We start from the raw sequence: 19,462 nt of genomic DNA, 5'->3' as shown, positions 1-19,462 counted from the left end.
AGTAGTTTTTTGTAACATATCCGATGAGAAAGCGCGATAAGCTTTGATAGCAGAATAAAAATAAATACATGTTCGTTGTGCTTTTGGAAAAACTTTCTTAGGGGCTATCTACATAAGGAGACATCTAACGTGTACCGAGAATATCAAAGCAAAAAACTAATTGTTGATTTAACATCTGGGTACACACGTGAATGCATAGGATGCAAAAAGAATAAAAAATAGATCTACTATATATTAACGTTATTAATATAATAATATATCATTCGACTGTCTTTTTTTGCCGCATGCAACGTTCAATGTCTCCTTATGTAGAAAGTCCCTTATGCTTAAACGCTCCTTTTTTTTCTTATTTTTATTTCAGCGTTACCGTTCGTCTTGTGTTATTAATTACTTGAGATTCGCAACAAAATCTGTTTTGCGAAATTCTTTTTTTTTTAATTGAAGTGTTGAATGATTGATTGTATGTTCTAGAACTATTCTGTAATTATATGCGCATGATTATAATTTTTTAATGTTCTAGTAATGAGGTTTGAAAAGAAATATAGACATAAAAATATTTATTGACGTAATAATACATTTAAAAAATGTTTCTTTTAACCGCTTTTATCAAGAATGAGCGACATGTTTGTAAATTACTGCATTTGCGTTACCGGTGATGGAGTTATGTATATATTTGTGAAAAATTTTCTAGAAATAATATTTTATTAAAAATGTAAAACAAAAATAATTTTCTTCCTAATATAATTAAATGAATTTCATAAAAAATAATATCCAGCAGATTCAAAGAATTCTATTATAATTTATAAATATAATTTTTTTATAAATAATACGATAAAAATTTCTTATAATCAGTTTAATTTATATAATGATTAGCTAAACCATTGTTATTATGCATTTATTTTCGGGATTTTAATGTCCCACGCAATAAAAAAACCGTTAAGAGTTCTTTTTTATCGATCGAAGTAAAACCATGATGTGTTGAGTGTCCTATCAGTGATGAGTATCCGATGACGCTCATTTTCATGAATTCGAGACAAATCTATATCGTTTGTACACCCAACGTGGATTGAATCGCGACCCCCCCAGTTAGGTTGGTATGGGAATTCCGTCGTTGCATCGGAACGAAAAAACCGCGGGAATATTAAAAAATGAAAATTCGTTTTAAGATACGATAAAAAGCTAAAACGTTACTAATTTGTTTTTAGGTTTAAAATTAATTGTTTGCCGAACAATGAATTTAGATGCATGATTATTTGATTTTAGGTTTTAATTATATAATTTAAGAACGAGCGTTTTACTATGGCCGATCTGAAAACCACCGTTACGGACTTAAAGTAGCAGTCAAAATCAAAGCTCGAATAGCAGACCTGAAAAAGTCTGTTTACACGTGTCTATTTTAAATGTTTCTTCCGAGTTTCTTGTGCTTTTACCTGCTTTTGCTTCAGCAAGGATTTATCGTTATGCTGGCATTTAGATAAGTTATTATTTATTTATTTATTTACTATCTACAATAGAATTTTCCCGCGGTTTCTTCGTTCCGATGCAACGACGGAATTCTCATACCAACCTAACTGGGGGGGGTCGCGATTCAATCCACGTGAGTGTACAGATGTTGTAAATACAAATGAAAGAAACACCATCTTAGTTATTACAAATTAAATTTATTCCAACTTATGCTATAAATTCATAGGGTATAGGAGCTAACAGTCGTGGCTTATCTTTGCCAGATACAACATGTGCCAGGTTTGGTTGGGCTGGTTGCCTCTTAAGGGACACCTGGACCCTATTTTCTTTGGCTTCTTTACGAAGCTTCTCATTCTCTTTGACCCTTGTCAAGAAATCTTCTCTACACTTGGAATGGTTAACGTGCTCAATTCTGACATTGATTCTTTTAGCAATGATGTGTCCACGCACTCTTTTGTTGACAATAACTCCCAAAGCATGCTGGGTAACATTGAATACCCTTCCAGTCCTGCCATGGTACACTTTATAGGGCATACCCTTCTGCACAGCACCATTGCCTTTAATGTCAACAATATCACCAACTTTATATACCTTCATGTAGGTAGATAAGGGGATGACTCCGTGTCTACGGAACTTCCGCGAGAACAGGTCTCGCGTTCCCCTGCGGTAACCCTTGGAATTTGTCATTTTGGATCACTTAACTAGAAAATGCAATAATTTTAAACAATTAAACTTCCATACTAAGAGGGCTTGAAATTGACTAAAGTTAGGTTAGATTTATTGTGTGAACGAAATGAATTAGACAAGTTTTTCAGCGGTGTATTTGCCCAAAATAATTAAATTGAAATAAATGAAATCTGATTTCCAAGTGTAATTAGCAATATATCGCAAATTTTATGTAGAAACAAAAACCAATGCAAAACACACGTGTCAACTTGCGCCAAATTTGTTACAAAATACTACTTACGTTTTGACTATTATAAGATTATAATATATTTTGGGAAATTGATTTGGAAAATTGTTTGATTATTGTTTCATGAAAGCCCGCGATATTTTTGGTTTTTTTGACAAAAACAATAAAATATTTAGAAAAAAGTGATAAAAACTTACGTTGCTTAACCAAATCTCTAGGAAAAAGTAATTCGTTTCGTTTCGTTTCGTTTTAATGGCTGTGGGTGTACACATACGTCCGCAGTTAGCTGTTCTATTTCTCGTTCCAGTTTCAGTGATACATTTTCAAAAAAGATTCCGCGAAAACATTTTTATTGAAAAGCTGTAAATGCTGTACGAATAGATAATTTTGTAAATTAATTAATTATATTGGTATACTATACTAACATAATTAATATTATATTCAATGATATGCAGATCAGAATTTTCAATTATAATACACTAGAGCAAATTCACTCTTTTGAAACACAGTGATTATATTAGATGTATCATAGTTCATCTAACTCAACTATTCATTAATTTTAACTAATAGTGGTATATATTTATATATTATTGATAGTAAAAATTAAATAATAACAATTATTTCTGCTACATTAACAGCAGAATTATATAAGCAGCTTTGATAATTTAAATATATATCTTGAATGATATTATACAATTCAAAAATAATAAAGAAATACAGTATACCCTAAATATAAGAAGTTTAATGAAGTAGCTTCTTTCAAAAGCTTAGGTTCAAAAGCTTGATTATTGGTCTATTAAAAACCGAAGCGTAGCTACCCTATAATATAATAGAAGCGCATAAAAAGGCTAGCCGGTGCCCTAAATAGTCCTTTAAACAAATGGATATTGAAAATGGTTTGTCAGCATTTATTTGTTCTGTAATGTATATAGTAGCTGCATGAATTTCTGGATCATCTTTTCCAAAACTCACTTTACAACAGTAGTATGATTTATAAAACAATGCCAGAAAGAATCAACATTCATATAACTAAAACCATAACTTACTTTATATTATCCATGAGTACAGAAAATCTTCAATTAAATGGAGTTTTTGAAGTCAAAATTTCGTCAGTACAGAATCATTCCTGGTAAATATTTTTTCAATTCATTCTTCACTTCCAAAACAGAAATATAAATTACAGCGATTAATTCTTAATTCAAGTCATACAATATTATCACATTATATGTACTACCATTAATGTGAGTAATTTTCATTTCATCATGAACTAATACAGTCTTAACGCCATTGTATACAATTAGCTATGAAAAATTCATTTAGTTTGCAAGCTTCTGTACTATCCAGACTAAATACCATATAAATACCATAATAAAAGACAATGGTCTTTTACATTTTGTAATTCTGTATGGCCTTTAAAATTAAAAACATTTAATCTTTATTACAATAATCAACTGCACATGCTTCAGAAATTTTTTCAGAGTTTTTACCTAAAATTGCAAATTTTTTCTTGTGAGAATAGCAAATTAACATTCTCCCTTGTACTCTATTATATGCAGCTGCTTTTGTAAATGATCCAATACATGTGCATGTATTTTCCGCAAAATTAGATGTGAAAGATTCTAATTCATTGGTCCATATTCAGAAAACAATAATAGCCTGAAGTGATCAACTTTGTATACAATTACTGAAGACTGTACTGATTATTTTATAATTTTTGAACAAAGCTATTACCTAAAATAAAAAAACGAATTCTACTGTATTTATCAACTTTATCTAGAAGTTATAGCAATTTATTTATAAAACTACCTCCTTCAGATATTGGATCAGTTTAATATCGGTATGATAAACTCTGACAGCATACTAACTCAAATCTGCAGCCCAGACAACTTCAAAAAGCCTGTCCAAAAGCCTTGTTTCTCAAGCCTATAAGCTTATAAATAATAAACTATCATCAAAAACTACGACGAATCTTCCTTTAGGATTGTGATGAATTGTTTGTGGATAGATTTCACAAACACCCATGTCTTTGACATTTAATGACAACTTTTCACCTTCCTGAGCTTCTTCTCCAAGTACTTTCAAATTGACCTGCTTAATATCACTATGTTTTTCCCATACAATTTTACCACCTATATACATAAAAAATTTTCTAAGTGTAATGATCTTTACAATGAAACATGAAAGTTATTGCATATGTGGTAAGTTTACCAAGAGAATCCATAGACACAGCTGGTTCCTCACAACCAACTTTTAGCATTACACTACCTTCATTGTAACCAATAGCTACATTATTAGAACCTTTTGTAGATGTAATTGTCTAAACTCTTTCAAAGCCATAGATGAGACGAGTTCAAGCCTGTAGGTACCAGCATGCCAAATCCTTATAGTGTCATCCTATAATCCAGTCAGTATAATTGGCAACTCAGGATAGAAGCAGATAATTGTAATATTTTCTGTGTCCTTCTAAATTCTGAATACAAGTTTTGTTCTGATCAACCTAAATTTTAACATAACGATCATCAGCACCACAGATAAGGTAAGGCTTGTTACCACCATAATTGCTAGACTTTAAGGGTTCTATCTAGAGATGTAGTCGCAAACGTATTATTGTCTTTGCAATTGAATACATTTTGCATGACGGCGCGAGTGTGGTCTCCAAAAACTTGGCTCAGTCAAGAATTTTCCCAATTCTAAAGTTTTATGAGCATGTCATTAATTTTAAATATTATTAAATCATTCAAGATATATGATATTTGAATTATCAAAGCTGCTTATATAATTCTGCTAATAATATAGTAGAAATAATTGTTATTATTTAATTTTTACTATCAATAATATATAATTACATACCACTATTGGTTAAAATGAATAGTTGAGTTAGATGCATGCAGACGTATACAGTCTCCATGGTTCGATGAACTATATGATACATCTAATATAATCACTGTGTTTCAATTCGCTCTAGTGTATTATAATTGAAAATTCTGATCTGCATATCATTGAACATAATATTAATTATGTTAGTATAGTATACCAATATAATTAATTAATTTAGAAAATTATCTATTCGTACAGTATTTACGGCTTTTCAATAAAAATGTTTTCGCGGAATCTTTTTCGAAAATGTAAACATCACTGAAACTGGAACGAGAAATATAACAGCTAACTGCGGTGTACACAAACGATATAGATTCGTCTCGACTTCATGAAAATGATTTTTTGTAGATAAAGTTTTTGTAGCGTCATCGGATTCTCATCACTGCTGTCCTATCTATATATTCTACCATATTGAATTGCAAATGGCGGATTTTCTTCCACGCCGAAAGTATCGTGTTAGCAATTGTAAAGTATAAGCGTCTAACTGAGAAAAAAGTAAACAATCATTTTATTTAGTAATATGTGATTTTGTTCTAACAGCTATTATAAACTGTGTTATTGTTTTAGAATATTCGGTGTGTAAGGCGAAAGCCTTACAATAATAAAAATGGAGATGGACAAGATTCCCCGGACGAGTGATGGTAAGAAATCGTTTTGATTATCATCACTTGAATTACCTTAGCATTTTCTTTTTAAGTAATCAATACTTGAGTGATAATGTGATTATAATTATTACTATATACATCTTTTACAAAACATATGCGGAATACTATCAAATTTTTAGACAGCAACTCAGAAGTTGTCTCTTGATTATTTGGTTAATTTATTTTCTGCTTCCAGAAATTGATGCTCACATTCGAGAAATTCAAGAAAAAAAGAAAACAATACAAACCACTACTACACTCGAAAATCAGTTTGGACTTGATGGGAAATCTGGATATTATGATGAATATTATGATGGAGCTAACAGTAAATTTGATGGATATGTAACATCTATTGCTGCTAATGATGAACCTGATGTAAGTATTATATATATATATAATTATTACTTGAATTTAAAATTAATAATAATATTTATAATTTCATTTGTTTTATTATAGGATGATGATTATGAACCAACTACATTTAGCTCTAATAAGAAAGGATTTAATGCTCCAGCTGCTTTGCTTAATGACATAGCACAGGTAAGAACAACAAATTCAAACAGATTATTTATATATTAACATATAATTTTATTTAATGACATAACTATTATTTTTTAGAGTGAGAAAGATTATGATCCCTTTGCTGATAGAAGACGACCAACAATTGCTGATAGAGAAGATGAATATAGACAAAGAAAACGTCGCATGATTATTTCTCCAGAACGTGTTGATCCTTTTGCTGAAGGTTAGTAATATTTTTTAAAATACTTGTTTATTTGAAATTCAGGTAATTTTTTCAAAATATTAGAAGGACTAAATACTTCAAGATGAATTGTTTTTTTCAATTCAAGGTTACTCTATGTCAAACAGTTTTAAGCTCAAAAAATATTATTTTTTAGTTAATGAGAGATATAAAAAAAACATGAACTTTAGTTTTTTAAATTCTACTATTTCTGCAAGGAAATAATATTATCTTTCAGTAAAAATTCAAATAAAAATCTAATTATAGTACTTTAATTGTTTTTATAAAATTAATTATAATGATTACATAAAGTTCATGTTTTCCAAATTCTTCAGTTACTTGATCACATAAGACTACTTTTCAAATAAGGTCACCTGATCTTTGTTATTGTTTAATAAATTTGAAAAATGGAAAAACTGATTAGCATGTATAATGATATAGTATAATTCGTCTCTGTGTTAAAATAAAAATTAAATTTTTTAAATTTTGTTACCCTTTATAAACTGTGTAAAATGAAAAGTTTGTGTGACTTTATTTTAAAAGGTTATGTAAGCTGTTACACATAAATCAATGACAAACTGTCATTGAAAATTTCATGAATCATTGATGATTGTGTGTTGTAGTAAGAAAACATTTGCACATCGTTCATACATTATTTGTAGTATAAAAAATTTAGGCAAGCAAAATTTACTTTCATCGTCACTTTTAATTTCTTATTTGTACCATTCATGTTCTTGGTGTATCATTTCTGCACTGGCAGTTATTAAGGGAACAACTTGGTCTATTACTAGCTTTTATTCATTCAAAAAAAGAATAGGATGTGTATAGTTTGTAAGCTGGTTTGAGTGGATTGTATGAATGTGTTTCTTCCAAATACGTACTAATTCCTGCATTTTTTTCCAATCTTAGTGATGGTCTACACATTTGGAATCATCGGCTTACCCTGGATACTAAGTCGAAGGTTATACGACTTTAAGTTGTAAAAGTCCTCTATTTCAACCTGTTTTTCAATTGATATAGATAATAATTTTCTCTTCTCAATAACTTTATTGATTTGCATGAACATCTAATTTAGATAGACTGGTTTAAAGTTATAATTAAATTAAAATGTATTAAAAATTGAAAATTTTTATCTTATCATACAGGTTTGAAAAGTACCCCATATGAATCAGTATGAATGGTTTTGAGTGCATATATTATTAATAACAAGATCAGAGTTGATTTTTAGATATCATTTACAAACTGGATGACATGAGCCGGACAGTGCTCCCTATGGCACCAAATTTCACGTACGTATATTGTATGCCAGCTACTGATGTAACTATTTTACCTGCTTTATATTTTGAGTTAGGTTTTCATCTTGTTTACTGAAAAATAAAACTCATTCAAAGTGGGTAAGAATCCGAAGTTCAATCAGTAGCTTATTCTTAGAATATCCTATAAATATTCTAAGGGCATAACATTCGTCTCGATTAAAGTAGGAGATTTCAGTCAATTAAAAACCAAACTTTTTTCTTTGTATTGCTCAGGATCTAACAGTTGCGCTTTGCGTGACTTTTATTTTTTGATTGCAGGTGGAAAAACTCCCGATGTCGGTTCGAGGACGTATACGGAGATTATGAAAGAGCAGCTTTTGAAAGGAGAAGAATCAGAGGTAAGCTATATATACATCATTTAAAGTTATTATTTTATTTACAATTTGATGTGATTATTATTACTATTATTGATTTTTGTACAGATCCGTAAGAAATTAGCCGAAAAAGCAAAAGATGGAACTTTGAAATCAAATGGAGAACCCAAACCAGCACCAAAGAAACGAGGTCGTTGGGATCAAACGGACGATACACCAACTCCTAAAAAGCCAATTATTACCGGTGCAGCGGCTACACCAACTTCTTGGGATACAGCTGATGTAAATATTTTGTCAATACTTATAATTTCTCACACATTGAACAAATATAGAACATACACACACACGCACACACATTTATGTATACACCTATTTTGTAGGCTACACCAGCAGCAGTACGTTGGGACGAAACTCCTGGTCATGGCAAGGGAGGTGAAACCCCCGGAGCCACTCCAGGTGTTAGCACCAGAATGTGGGATGCAACGCCGGGACATGCAACGCCTGGAGCTACTACTCCTGGTCGAGAAACGCCACATGATAAGATCACGTCTTCTAGTCGTAGAAATAGGTGGGATGAAACACCCAAGACAGAAAGAGGTAACACATTCGTGTAACTATTGATCAGCACAATTTATACTACTATTTTTAACTAATGAATGTGCCACAGAAACACCTGGTCACGGTAGCGGCTGGGCGGAAACTCCCAGGACGGACAGAGTCGTGGGTGAACTTATTCAAGAGACACCAACACCATCGGCCAGTAAGCGAAGGAGTAGGTGGGACGAGACTCCCTCGACACAAACGCCCGGATCTATGACACCGCAGACACCCGCGACACCGCTCACTACGCCGCATCAGACATCAATTCTTACTCCCAGTGGTACAACACCCGTGGGTCCAAAAGCTATGGGAATGGCTACACCCACACCTGGTCATCTTATGTCAATGACACCAGAACAGTTGCAAGCTTACCGGTGGGAACGTGAGATCGACGAAAGGAATCGAATGCTGTCTGACGATGATTTGGATGCTATGTTCCCTCCTGGTTACAAAGTATTACAACCTCCTGCAGGTAATGAGCAATTTATTATGCATCAAATTCAATAAACGTTTGTATGATTAATATTAATAAAATTTATTCTTTTTAAATATAGGTTACGTACCAATTAGAACACCCGGAAGAAAACTAACGGCTACTCCAACTCCCATCGCAAGTACACCGCAAGGCTTCTTCATTCAAACGGAAGACAAAAGTGCAAAAATGATTGCCGATCAGCCGAAGGGCAATCTACCATTTATGAAGCCAGAAGATACACAATACTTTGATAAACTTCTGATCGACGTGGACGAAGAGTCTCTTAGTCCAGAAGAACAGAAAGAAAGAAAAATCATGAAGTTATTACTCAAGATTAAAAACGGTACTCCACCGATGCGTAAAGCTGCTTTACGACAAATCACGGACAAAGCCAGAGAATTTGGTGCTGGACCATTGTTTAATCAAATTTTACCCCTTCTTATGTCGCCTACATTGGAAGATCAAGAGAGACATTTACTTGTAAAAGTTATTGACCGTATTTTATACAAATTAGATGACTTAGTAAGACCATACGTACACAAAGTAAGTCAAATTTATTTTGCTATGTTCTAGTTAAAATTGTTATGATTTTGAAATATTTTCTCTAAACTGAGTTTGATTCTAATTGTAGATTCTTGTTGTTATTGAACCTTTACTTATTGACGAAGACTACTACGCGCGTGTAGAAGGCAGAGAAATCATATCAAATTTGGCCAAAGCTGCAGGTTTAGCTACTATGATTTCAACCATGAGACCTGATATTGACAATATCGACGAATACGTAAGAAATACAACAGCCAGAGCGTTTGCTGTTGTAGCTTCGGCTTTAGGTATTCCTTCGCTGTTGCCTTTCCTAAAAGCTGTGTGTAGAAGTAAGAAATCTTGGCAAGCTCGACACACTGGTATCAAAATCGTACAACAAATCGCTATTCTGATGGGTTGTGCTATTTTACCGCATTTAAAGAGTTTAGTAGAAATTATTGAACACGGTGAGTACGATAAGTAAGATTTTACCATTCCTTTGCCGTTAAAAGAATAAGTTTTATTTTTATTTATTTTCACAGGTCTTGTAGATGAACAACAAAAAGTCCGGACAATCACTGCTTTGGCTATAGCAGCCTTGGCCGAAGCTGCTACACCATATGGTATTGAAAGCTTTGACTCAGTACTGAAACCATTGTGGAAGGGTATTCGTACACATAGAGGCAAAGGTTTAGCTGCTTTCTTAAAAGCTATCGGTTATTTAATTCCTCTCATGGACGCTGAATACGCTAACTACTATACTCGTGAAGTAATGTTGATTTTAATTCGTGAGTTCCAGTCTCCAGACGAAGAAATGAAGAAAATTGTATTAAAGGTAAAATTGATATCTTCGTCATTTTTTAGATTTGTATTTGACATAAGTTAAGGTTTTCTTAATTTTTTGTATCTATAGGTAGTGAAACAGTGTTGTGGAACAGATGGTGTGGAAGCTCAGTACATCAAGGATGAAATTTTACCGCACTTTTTCAAACACTTCTGGAATCATAGGATGGCTCTGGATCGGCGAAATTACCGACAACTTGTCGATACAACTGTTGAAATTGCAAATAAAGTTGGTGCTTCAGAAATTATCAACAGAATCGTTGATGATTTGAAAGATGAAAACGAACAGTACAGAAAGATGGTCATGGAAACTATTGAGAAAATTATGGGTAACTTGGGAGCTGCTGATGTTGATTCGCGTCTTGAAGAACAGCTTATTGATGGCATTCTATACGCTTTTCAAGAACAGACGACTGAGGTAAAATTGCTATTTCAAAAGTATTGATATTAAGCAATTTAAATGTCCGTTTTCATTCTTTCAGGATGTTGTAATGTTGAATGGTTTTGGAACCATCGTGAATACGTTAGGTAAACGTGTAAAACCTTACTTACCACAGATTTGTGGTACGATATTGTGGCGACTTAACAATAAGTCAGCTAAAGTTCGACAACAAGCTGCTGATCTTATTTCTAGAATTGCTGTCGTCATGAAAACTTGTCAAGAAGTAAATTATATGTTCAGCAATATTATTTTAAATATTTTTTCTTTTGTTATATGTAACAAAGATTTTATAATATTTTATAGGAAAAACTCATGGGACATTTGGGCGTTGTACTTTACGAGTATCTGGGTGAAGAGTACCCTGAAGTATTAGGCAGTATTTTGGGAGCTTTGAAAGCTATCGTCAATGTTATTGGAATGACAAAAATGACACCGCCTATTAAAGATTTACTTCCTAGATTAACACCTATTTTGAAAAACAGACACGAAAAAGCAAGTTATTTCAATCTTAATTGTGTGTGTGTGCGTGCGTGCGTGCGTGCGTGCGTGCGTGTGCGTGTGCGTGTGCGTGTGCGTGTGTGTGTGTGATAAGTCATTTATATTAACTGGTTTTTCTCTTGTATTTGTTAGGTACAAGAAAATTGTATCGATTTAGTTGGTAGAATAGCCGATAGAGGACCTGAATATGTCTCAGCTCGAGAATGGATGCGAATTTGTTTTGAACTTCTGGAATTATTGAAAGCACATAAGAAAGCAATTAGACGAGCTACTGTAAATACATTTGGTTATATTGCCAAAGCCATTGGGTAAGATATAATCAGACAGCAGTTGAATAGTTTTTTGTCATTCTTTTAATAATTGAAATAACATAATATAAATTTATTATTGTTACAGTCCTCATGATGTATTAGCTACACTGTTGAATAATCTTAAAGTTCAAGAACGTCAAAATCGTGTCTGTACCACTGTCGCTATTGCCATTGTCGCTGAAACTTGTAGCCCATTCACAGTATTGCCTGCACTTATGAACGAATACAGAGTACCAGAATTGAATGTTCAAAATGGTGTTTTAAAATCATTATCGTTCTTGTTTGAGTATATCGGAGAAATGGGTAAAGATTATATATACGCTGTTGGCTCCTTGCTTGAAGATGCCCTCATGGATAGGTTTGTATTTTTTTAATTTTGTGGAATCAAAAGCAATTGCTTAATTTTATTTATTTATTATCAATATGTTTACAGAGACTTAGTACATCGACAAACTGCGTGTGCAGCAATCAAACACATGGCTCTAGGAGTCCACGGTTTCGGCTGTGAAGATGCATTGATACATTTGTTGAATTATGTTTGGCCAAACGTGTTCGAGACTTCGCCACATTTAGTGCAAGCTTTTATGGATTCTGTTGATGGACTTCGAGTGTCATTAGGACCAGTGAAAATTCTTCAATATACACTACAGGTAAATATGATATTTACTTAACAATTTTTATACTTATTATTTTGCATTCGAATATTATTGGATAATGATATACATTTTTTCAGGGATTATTCCACCCTGCAAGAAAAGTACGTGACGTGTACTGGAAAATTTACAATTCTCTTTACATTGGAGGTCAAGATGCCCTTGTTGCAGGATATCCAAGAATCATGAATGACCCAAAGAATCAGTACATTAGATACGAATTGGATTATATTTTGTAATTTTTAATTTTGTATAAATTCTAAGATTTACTTTAAATAGTTATGCTTAAAACGTATTTACGCAATGGCTTTCAATAAAATTTTCAATGCTCTAAGGAATTTTCAGTATCCTAGTATCTATTTGATCAACTTTTCTTCCTAGTTATTTCTCGAATATGTATAATAACGCGAAAAAAAATTTTTAATGTATATTACCAACATAGTGTTGTATATAGCATCGAATCAAAAAATGATTGTTTGGCCAAGTCGATTATTAAGTAGTAATATATTATGACATAAGTACGGGAAAATAGATTCTTGTCTTGTGTGGAATTTACGCTCAAATGAACTCAGGATAGAAAGTCACACGCAACGAGAATCTCTATCCTAAATATATATCGTACGATATTTTTTCGCACTTTGCGCACGGAATATTTGGAAGATAATTTTCGATGCTCCATGATTTATTTAAATCCATCCTTGTTTCGCTTGAGTGTAAACACCACACAAGATAAGAATACTTTCCCACATTTGTATTGTCTTCTGTATTATTTTGAAAAGTCCTCTTTATCATAAATATTAAGTATCGATTTTTTAGACAAACTGATAGATTATGTCGGTTTAGCTATATCAATGCTCTATTAAAGAACAAATTTATAACAATTACTTTTAAAGAATCGGCTTGCTTAAACGTATTGTCTTTGAATCAATGAAATTATATAATACGAAATTATTAAATTGTGTACTTTTCTCTGCGTTATTATATATATTGGCAACGAAACTAAGGAGGCAAATTTCTTATCTTCATATGGTATATGCATACATTTAAAGAGACCTTAATAAGAAGTTTTATTATGTTTCACTTCGTAAATACGTTGTATTTGACAATAGAATACTAGTAAGAGTAGATTGGTTCATAACTGTTAATTGAGTTTTCACTTATTTGGAAACGTATTATTCGATCTTTTTCTAATTTATATCTCACATTTCAATTTGTCGGACTTGCCTCTTGATTATTGTACAATGAATTCTATATAACATTTTTTGAGAAGAAAAATGTTTAAATTACATATTTGATTTTTCTTATGTTTGTATTTTATTTTTCACTTCCTGTATAGCATAAGAAAATTCTTTTATATTTATTCAATTTCATTACGAGACACTAATAAAAGGTCACAAATATTTCCATTTTGATTAAATGTTAACATTGAACGAAAAATAAGGTTAATTTTATTTGTGTTTAATTTTTTTTATTTTTATATATCATAAAAACATTTATATTCAATCTAACTATACGATAATAAAAAATTAACATTAGGGAAAAATAAGGTTAATCTCTAATATTAGATTTAATTTTTCTAAGCGATCCTTAGAATGCTATTTCATAATAACTTTTTCATTCAAGCATAAAATAAAATTATAAAATATTAGCGACAGATTAAACCGAAAAATGGTCGCATGAAAAAGATGTGGATAATGTAGAATAGAGAAGCTTTTTCTCCCTCTCCTGCGGCATCAGGTGGTTAGGGGTGAGACAAGAAGTAAATTCAGCTGGCAGTTACAATGTGTAAGTGTAACCTTCATAATGTCGGTTAGAGGTTTCTAGTATTATGTTTTGTTTTCATGAATTAAGGAAATTTTAGCTGTAATACAAAAATTGGTTTGATGCTATAAAGTAACAAACAATTTATATAATTCGTTAAGCTTTTAATAATTGTTGTTATAGTTAAATAGTATAATATTATTCTCAAAAGAATACAATTGGTAAGTACATATATTATCGAAAAATCATGTTCCTTTAATATTCGTATAGGTAGTTCTGATTAACAACGAATCAGATATTTTTAATTTATTCAAGCTATTTTTATGAATTTAACCAAAACAAAATATTTGACTAATTATAAAAATTATAAATCGGTTTAATTTAAAAATATTATTTTATGCAAGACACTCATCTGAAGTTAGTATTGATAATTTGCAGTAAATGTTCAATATTTGTTGAAATACAATCTCGTTACGTTAGATTCTGCACTTAGTCACAAAGGATACTATTTTCAATTTGAGAGGCTTAAATCATGGAAAACGAAGATGAATATTTATACAAAATTATTTTGGATGCTGGAATTGACGTTAGTTTACATATGATTCACAATCCAACAGAATCTTTTATGATAAACATAGCGACAGAATATTTCAAAAGATTCCAATTTGACGGTGATGAAATCGCAAAGGTGAATAAAACGATGAAATGGTTATAATTAAACGAGATTCAAACTTAATTGTAAAAAATAACTTGTGTTAGCCAACTCCTGAACAACTCAATCGCGTTTCATGCGAAGAATCGGCTCTCAATGCCATCGAAGCTATTAATTTACATGCGGCTTTGACGAAAATTTGCGATGAAATTTTTTTGAAAGATTTTACTCTTACAGATATTACAAATCCAGGTAAAGTTTACCTGTTTCCTAATGCCTAAACCATTACCGTTTAAATATTAATATTGATTGTAGGTAAGGAACAGTATAGGTCTTTCTATAAAAGTTTTTTTGTCTATTACATTTCAGGATATAAGAGAACAATAAAGAAGATCAAAGTACTGTTCAACTTCTACTTGTACGTAAAGAGTAAAAAAATTGAAAAAGAACATCTTTTTGATGAACTTGAAAACAGATACAAAGAGATTCAAAACTTTATTGCCAGAAAAGAAGAGTTTATAGCTAAAACTGGATCGATTATTCATGATCGAGAAATGAAATTTGAGTACAAGGAAAAAGTATGCTAGTTTGAATGTTTTTACGGAAAAACAAAAGCTTACTATTTTACAATTAACTTCATAAATGTTCTAGTTAAAGAAGGAAATAGAACAACTGAAGAATTTAATGGAAAAAGATCAAAAAAAAAGCGAGGCATTGCAACAAAATATTAATCAAATCAAATCTGAACATCGGCAAAGCTTAAAGAAAGTAAACGATTCAAAAGCAAAACTTCACGAGGTAATGAATAATTTATCATTTGATCTTTATCAAATATTGAATGATACATTTGATAAAACATATCAATGCAATGTTATTTGTATAGATGCATAAAATAACTAAAGACTTACAAAATAAAATCGTTGCATCACCCGAAGAGTATATCGATCGGAAAAGAGAGCTTGAAAATGTGATGAAGGAAAAAATGGAAGAGAGACAAATTTTACACGATTGTATCAATGGCAAAAAAGCCCAAATAGAAAAAAATGGATTATCGGAGTGTATGATACAAGAGTGTCACGAAAAAGCGAAAGACACTATGGATATTGTAAAAAAATTAAAGTAAATCCCGTTATAAGGTTTTAAAATTTACAATAAATGAATCTATGCTAAATTAAAACGCAATATTATTTTACGAATTTTAGAGAAACAACAGCAAAATTAATCACTACTAAAAGGCTGTTAAGCGAATTGAATGAAGAAATTGTCATGCTTGAGAGTAGATCAAGTAACACGAGAATCAGTATCTTGCCTGAAGATTTGGATTTGGAGGAAAATCAGCGACTTCTTTCTCTATTACACAATCAGCAAGTGGAAAAGCAAAGGTCAGTTATTTTTACTAATTATTCCATGAATTATCGTTAATGGAATAATTATTTTTTCTGATACAGAGATCTTGATACGCTAAAAAAGAAATTGGAAGATTCTTACAATGAACAGAGCAAGCTTAAAGGTCAACTGCAGAAAGAGAAACAAATAACTATCGTTGCTGAACGCGAGTATGTTAAACTTATGCAAGAATATAAGATTCATTTTGAAAATGAACTAACCGAGGTGATTATTCTCAAAATAATAAATTTAGAAATTAAAATTTATTATTGAATTCCTTATACGTTTTTTACTTTTTTAGGAATACGCCTTTAGAAAAGATTTGAATAAATTCGTAAAGAACTAAAAGTAAAACTTCAGTTTATAAAATCTTTTATTCCAATATTCCTCATTGTTGTTATTTTCTCTACATGAAATAATATTTTTAATTAAGTAATTTTATAGTAAAATAATTAAAAAAAAAATTACATTTCCGTTTACAAATGATCTATCTCTAATCTCACCTCACCATAGTCATTATAATTAATGTGTACACAATCGAATAATGGTTAACCAATCACATTACAAATAGCGTAACCAATAGAATTGCGGTATTTCAAAATATCTAGTGCGCGGTTGTCGTTATGTTTTGACTCAGTTTGCTATGTAAACAGTGAACATAAAATTAACTTAATATCCTTGTCTTTATAGTTATATAATGCTTTTTATTAACAATTTACTGCAGTACAAGTGTTATAATAAATATTTACCGGTCATACCACTACTTTAACTAAATAAACAGTGCTGAAACATAAATTTTAGGTTATAAGTGTTATAAAAAAAAACTCAATAATATAAACTATTATTAATTATACGAATACGTTTAGAGCCTCTGAATTTTACACTGAGCAGTCAAAAGAATAAAGATTAACAGTTTGCTTTAAAATGGAGCCGGAAAATCTTCAAAGTGTCCTGCAAGAAGCAGATATTCGAGTAGATATGGCTGATTTACAAAACCCAACAGAACGTTTTATGACTTATCTTATAACAGAATATTTACATAAGTTCAACATTGATGGCAATGAAATATCTAAGGTAATACCAAATTTTCTGCAAAATAATTGCTTCTTATAATGTTTTTTCTTATTTGTAGTCAACGCCTGAACAACTTGAAGGTCTTTCTTGTCCTGAATCAGCATCAGATGCAATCAAAGCTATCAATCTACACTCAGCAATATCCTCATTTTGTGGTGAAATTTTTCTTAAAGATTTATCTCTCAAAGATATTACCAGTCCAGGTAATTATTATATTAAAATATTTGTATTTGATAAACATTCATATAAAACAAATTTTTATTGTATCATAGGCCCTAAACGAGCACGGAGACAAATAAAAATTTTATTCAACTTTCTTGTATATGTTAAAAATAAATTAACTGAAAATGAAATTACCTTAGAAGAATTCGAAAACAGACAAAAAGATATCGAAGAAATGATAGATAGTAAGAATGATATTATCAAAAAGATAGGAAGTACAATTCATGAACAAGAAAATAAATTAGAATTAAAGCAAAGGGTATGTTTTTTAGCATTTAAGGGTATTGCATCATGAATTATTTGTTATCAAATTTAATTTTTAATCAAGATACAACAAGAAATTGATGAAATCAGTCAAGAAATAGAGGCAAACAATAGAAAATCGAAAGAACTAGAATGTCAGGTCAAAGATGCTATGATAAAACATCAGGATGCTTCTAAAAAATGTAATGAATTGAAAGCAAAAACAATACAGGTAAAAGTTATTTATATTTTCAAAATTATCATTAATTTTTAATCATTTAAATTCTAAATGATCTGTGTTTTTATGTAGATGCACAAAGTTACATCAGAATTACAATCAAAGATTGTAAAGTCTCCTGAGGAATATGCAGCCCGCTCAAAAGAGTTGATGAAAATGTTAGAAGTAAAGACAGAAGAAAGACAAGTACTAAATGAATCCATCACACGGAAAAAATTACAAATAAAAAATAATGAGAGTGCACAAGAGCTTGTCAAAGATCTCAATGAAAAGTTTACACTTAATACAAATGATACTTTTAAGAAATTGAAGTGAGTTAAAGAGTTTTTTTTCCAAATTCATCAAAGTAATATTGTTTAACAAAATTTTTTTTTGTGATATTTTTACTGTAATAGAGAAACTGTTGAAAAAATTGAATGCATAGAGAAAGAACTCAAAGCCTTGAAAGCAGACATTGAAAAATGGACGATTTTTGATATAACTAATGTAACAAACAATTGTGAAGAAAATGATTTCAAAGGGCATGAAAAGTTATTGTTTGAACTGGACAATCAATATGCCGCTAAAGAAAGGTAATTCCTCGGTTATTAGTTTAAAGTAAATGATTTTTTTATTCTTTTATGAACTCTTTCTTTTATGAATATAAACTAATATTATATTTGATAATTTGTATTTCAGAGAGTATAATTCTCTAAAAAATTTGGTAGAAGAATTAAAACAAGATTTTAATGCGAAAAAGAATATGTTAGAGGATGAGTTAAAAACAATCATGGCATCTGAAGAAAATAATGCTTATGTTGTGAATGAATATAAGAAATATTTCGAAAACGAAATTGCAGAGGTAATAATTCATTTTTAATCGTTAATTAGTATTAAGTATGTAAGAGTGGTAAATGTATATTAATGCTGTACTTTCTTTTAGGAACTTTCTTTAAGAGATGCTGTAGTAGACACAATTACAAAGAATCTTAATAGAAATAAAAGTTTTAATTTGTAACTTTTATAAGTAAAAGTATTTTTAATTAATGTTTTATATAATGTATTTTCAACGTAAAAGATGACATAATATTTATTGTTACTGAAAACATGTAAATAGATTTTAAACTGTGACTTGTGTGTGAATAACCCAATTTTATATTTTTCTAAGATCTATAGATATTCTTAATTTTTTGTGTTAGTGTCTGAAATTATTCAAAATATTATAAAGAAATATAATTATTCCCTGTACTGCAGAAACTTTTTTTTTGTTCATTTTCAACTTTATATCTGCAT

At 30.7% G+C, this 19,462-nt stretch overlaps 4 protein-coding genes across 9 annotated transcripts; 3 read left to right on the top strand and 1 right to left on the bottom strand.

Annotated features, from left to right (window-relative positions):
• Positions 1 to 1,650: 1,650 nt before the first annotated feature.
• On the bottom strand, positions 1,651 to 5,577 carry LOC131672759 (large ribosomal subunit protein eL21-like). Of its 2 annotated transcripts, XM_058950197.1 has the most exons (9): positions 5,451 to 5,577; positions 5,228 to 5,366; positions 4,586 to 5,067; positions 4,184 to 4,506; positions 3,865 to 4,108; positions 3,612 to 3,787; positions 3,424 to 3,528; positions 2,575 to 2,746; positions 1,651 to 2,165 (listed from the first exon to the last, which is right to left on the bottom strand). In XM_058950197.1, the coding sequence occupies exon 9, from the start codon at positions 2,149 to 2,151 to the stop codon at positions 1,672 to 1,674; it is 480 nt and encodes a 159-aa protein (XP_058806180.1). In that variant the 5' UTR covers positions 2,152 to 2,165; positions 2,575 to 2,746; positions 3,424 to 3,528; positions 3,612 to 3,787; positions 3,865 to 4,108; positions 4,184 to 4,506; positions 4,586 to 5,067; positions 5,228 to 5,366; positions 5,451 to 5,577; the 3' UTR covers positions 1,651 to 1,671. The 2 variants fall into 2 exon arrangements, with proteins under 2 accessions (XP_058806180.1, XP_058806181.1); XM_058950198.1 differs by having other exon boundaries at positions 3,612 to 4,108.
• Positions 5,578 to 5,683: 106 nt separating this feature from the next.
• Positions 5,684 to 13,845, top strand: LOC131672792 (splicing factor 3B subunit 1). 2 transcript variants are annotated; one of them, XM_058950254.1, is made up of 19 exons: positions 5,684 to 5,749; positions 5,822 to 5,895; positions 6,095 to 6,273; positions 6,355 to 6,438; positions 6,517 to 6,643; positions 8,215 to 8,294; positions 8,379 to 8,552; positions 8,651 to 8,867; positions 8,938 to 9,342; positions 9,425 to 9,888; positions 9,977 to 10,334; positions 10,410 to 10,702; positions 10,781 to 11,128; positions 11,193 to 11,375; positions 11,456 to 11,644; positions 11,783 to 11,958; positions 12,047 to 12,319; positions 12,395 to 12,611; positions 12,695 to 13,845. In XM_058950254.1, the coding sequence occupies exons 2-19, from the start codon at positions 5,862 to 5,864 to the stop codon at positions 12,851 to 12,853; spliced, it is 3,960 nt and encodes a 1,319-aa protein (XP_058806237.1). In that variant the 5' UTR covers positions 5,684 to 5,749; positions 5,822 to 5,861; the 3' UTR covers positions 12,854 to 13,845. The 2 variants fall into 2 exon arrangements, with proteins under 2 accessions (XP_058806237.1, XP_058806238.1); XM_058950255.1 differs by lacking the exons at positions 5,684 to 5,749; positions 5,822 to 5,895; positions 6,095 to 6,273; positions 6,355 to 6,438; positions 6,517 to 6,643 and adding exons at positions 7,569 to 7,601; positions 7,869 to 7,929.
• A 566-nt stretch (positions 13,846 to 14,411) lies between these two features.
• LOC131672773 (uncharacterized) lies at positions 14,412 to 16,882 on the top strand. 3 transcript variants are annotated; one of them, XM_058950224.1, is made up of 9 exons: positions 14,412 to 14,596; positions 14,856 to 15,063; positions 15,135 to 15,279; positions 15,397 to 15,605; positions 15,679 to 15,825; positions 15,911 to 16,146; positions 16,230 to 16,409; positions 16,476 to 16,638; positions 16,715 to 16,882. In XM_058950224.1, the coding sequence occupies exons 2-9, from the start codon at positions 14,908 to 14,910 to the stop codon at positions 16,757 to 16,759; spliced, it is 1,281 nt and encodes a 426-aa protein (XP_058806207.1). In that variant the 5' UTR covers positions 14,412 to 14,596; positions 14,856 to 14,907; the 3' UTR covers positions 16,760 to 16,882. The 3 variants fall into 3 exon arrangements, with proteins under 3 accessions (XP_058806207.1, XP_058806206.1, XP_058806208.1); XM_058950223.1 differs by having other exon boundaries at positions 14,814 to 15,063; XM_058950225.1 differs by having other exon boundaries at positions 14,780 to 15,063.
• A 130-nt stretch (positions 16,883 to 17,012) lies between these two features.
• LOC131672772 (synaptonemal complex protein 1-like) lies at positions 17,013 to 19,357 on the top strand. 2 transcript variants are annotated; one of them, XM_058950221.1, is made up of 8 exons: positions 17,013 to 17,487; positions 17,546 to 17,690; positions 17,760 to 17,968; positions 18,038 to 18,184; positions 18,263 to 18,501; positions 18,586 to 18,762; positions 18,869 to 19,031; positions 19,113 to 19,357. In XM_058950221.1, the coding sequence occupies exons 1-8, from the start codon at positions 17,338 to 17,340 to the stop codon at positions 19,185 to 19,187; spliced, it is 1,305 nt and encodes a 434-aa protein (XP_058806204.1). In that variant the 5' UTR covers positions 17,013 to 17,337; the 3' UTR covers positions 19,188 to 19,357. The 2 variants fall into 2 exon arrangements, with proteins under 2 accessions (XP_058806204.1, XP_058806205.1); XM_058950222.1 differs by lacking the exon at positions 19,113 to 19,357 and having other exon boundaries at positions 18,586 to 18,787; positions 18,869 to 19,000.
• Positions 19,358 to 19,462: the final 105 nt, after the last annotated feature.

The sequence above is a fragment of the Phymastichus coffea genome, unplaced genomic scaffold (genome assembly GCF_024137745.1).
Source record: "Phymastichus coffea isolate CEN01 unplaced genomic scaffold, Cenicafe_Pcof_1.1 PCOF00158, whole genome shotgun sequence".
NCBI classification, from domain to species: Eukaryota; Metazoa; Arthropoda; class Insecta; order Hymenoptera; family Eulophidae; genus Phymastichus; species Phymastichus coffea.
The sequence above is the reverse complement of the archived record's forward strand: the minus strand, read 5'-3'. Positions and strand labels throughout refer to the sequence as shown.

What these genes read in the sequence shown, in the direction of transcription:
- LOC131672759 (XM_058950198.1), bottom strand. Translation starts at nt 2,151, where the DNA reads ATGACAAATTCCAAGGGTTACCGCAGGGGAACGCGAGACCTGTTCTCG.
- LOC131672792 (XM_058950254.1), top strand. Translation starts at nt 5,862, where the DNA reads ATGGAGATGGACAAGATTCCCCGGACGAGTGATG. An exon ending in TGTTGATCCTTTTGCTGAAG is followed by an intron (nt 6,644 to 8,214) that starts GTTAGTAATATT and finishes TTTTGATTGCAG; the next exon opens with GTGGAAAAACTCCCGATGTC. An exon ending in TGAAAGGAGAAGAATCAGAG is followed by an intron (nt 8,295 to 8,378) that starts GTAAGCTATATA and finishes ATTTTTGTACAG; the next exon opens with ATCCGTAAGAAATTAGCCGA.
- LOC131672773 (XM_058950224.1), top strand. Translation starts at nt 14,908, where the DNA reads ATGGAAAACGAAGATGAATATTTATACAAAATTATTTTGGATGCTGGA. An exon ending in AATTTGAGTACAAGGAAAAA is followed by an intron (nt 15,606 to 15,678) that starts GTATGCTAGTTT and finishes TAAATGTTCTAG; the next exon opens with TTAAAGAAGGAAATAGAACA. An exon ending in TTGAAAATGAACTAACCGAG is followed by an intron (nt 16,639 to 16,714) that starts GTGATTATTCTC and finishes TTACTTTTTTAG; the next exon opens with GAATACGCCTTTAGAAAAGA.
- LOC131672772 (XM_058950221.1), top strand. Translation starts at nt 17,338, where the DNA reads ATGGAGCCGGAAAATCTTCAAAGTGTCCTGCAAGAAGCAGATATTCGA. An exon ending in AATTAGAATTAAAGCAAAGG is followed by an intron (nt 17,969 to 18,037) that starts GTATGTTTTTTA and finishes TTTTTAATCAAG; the next exon opens with ATACAACAAGAAATTGATGA. An exon ending in CAATATGCCGCTAAAGAAAG is followed by an intron (nt 18,763 to 18,868) that starts GTAATTCCTCGG and finishes TTTGTATTTCAG; the next exon opens with AGAGTATAATTCTCTAAAAA.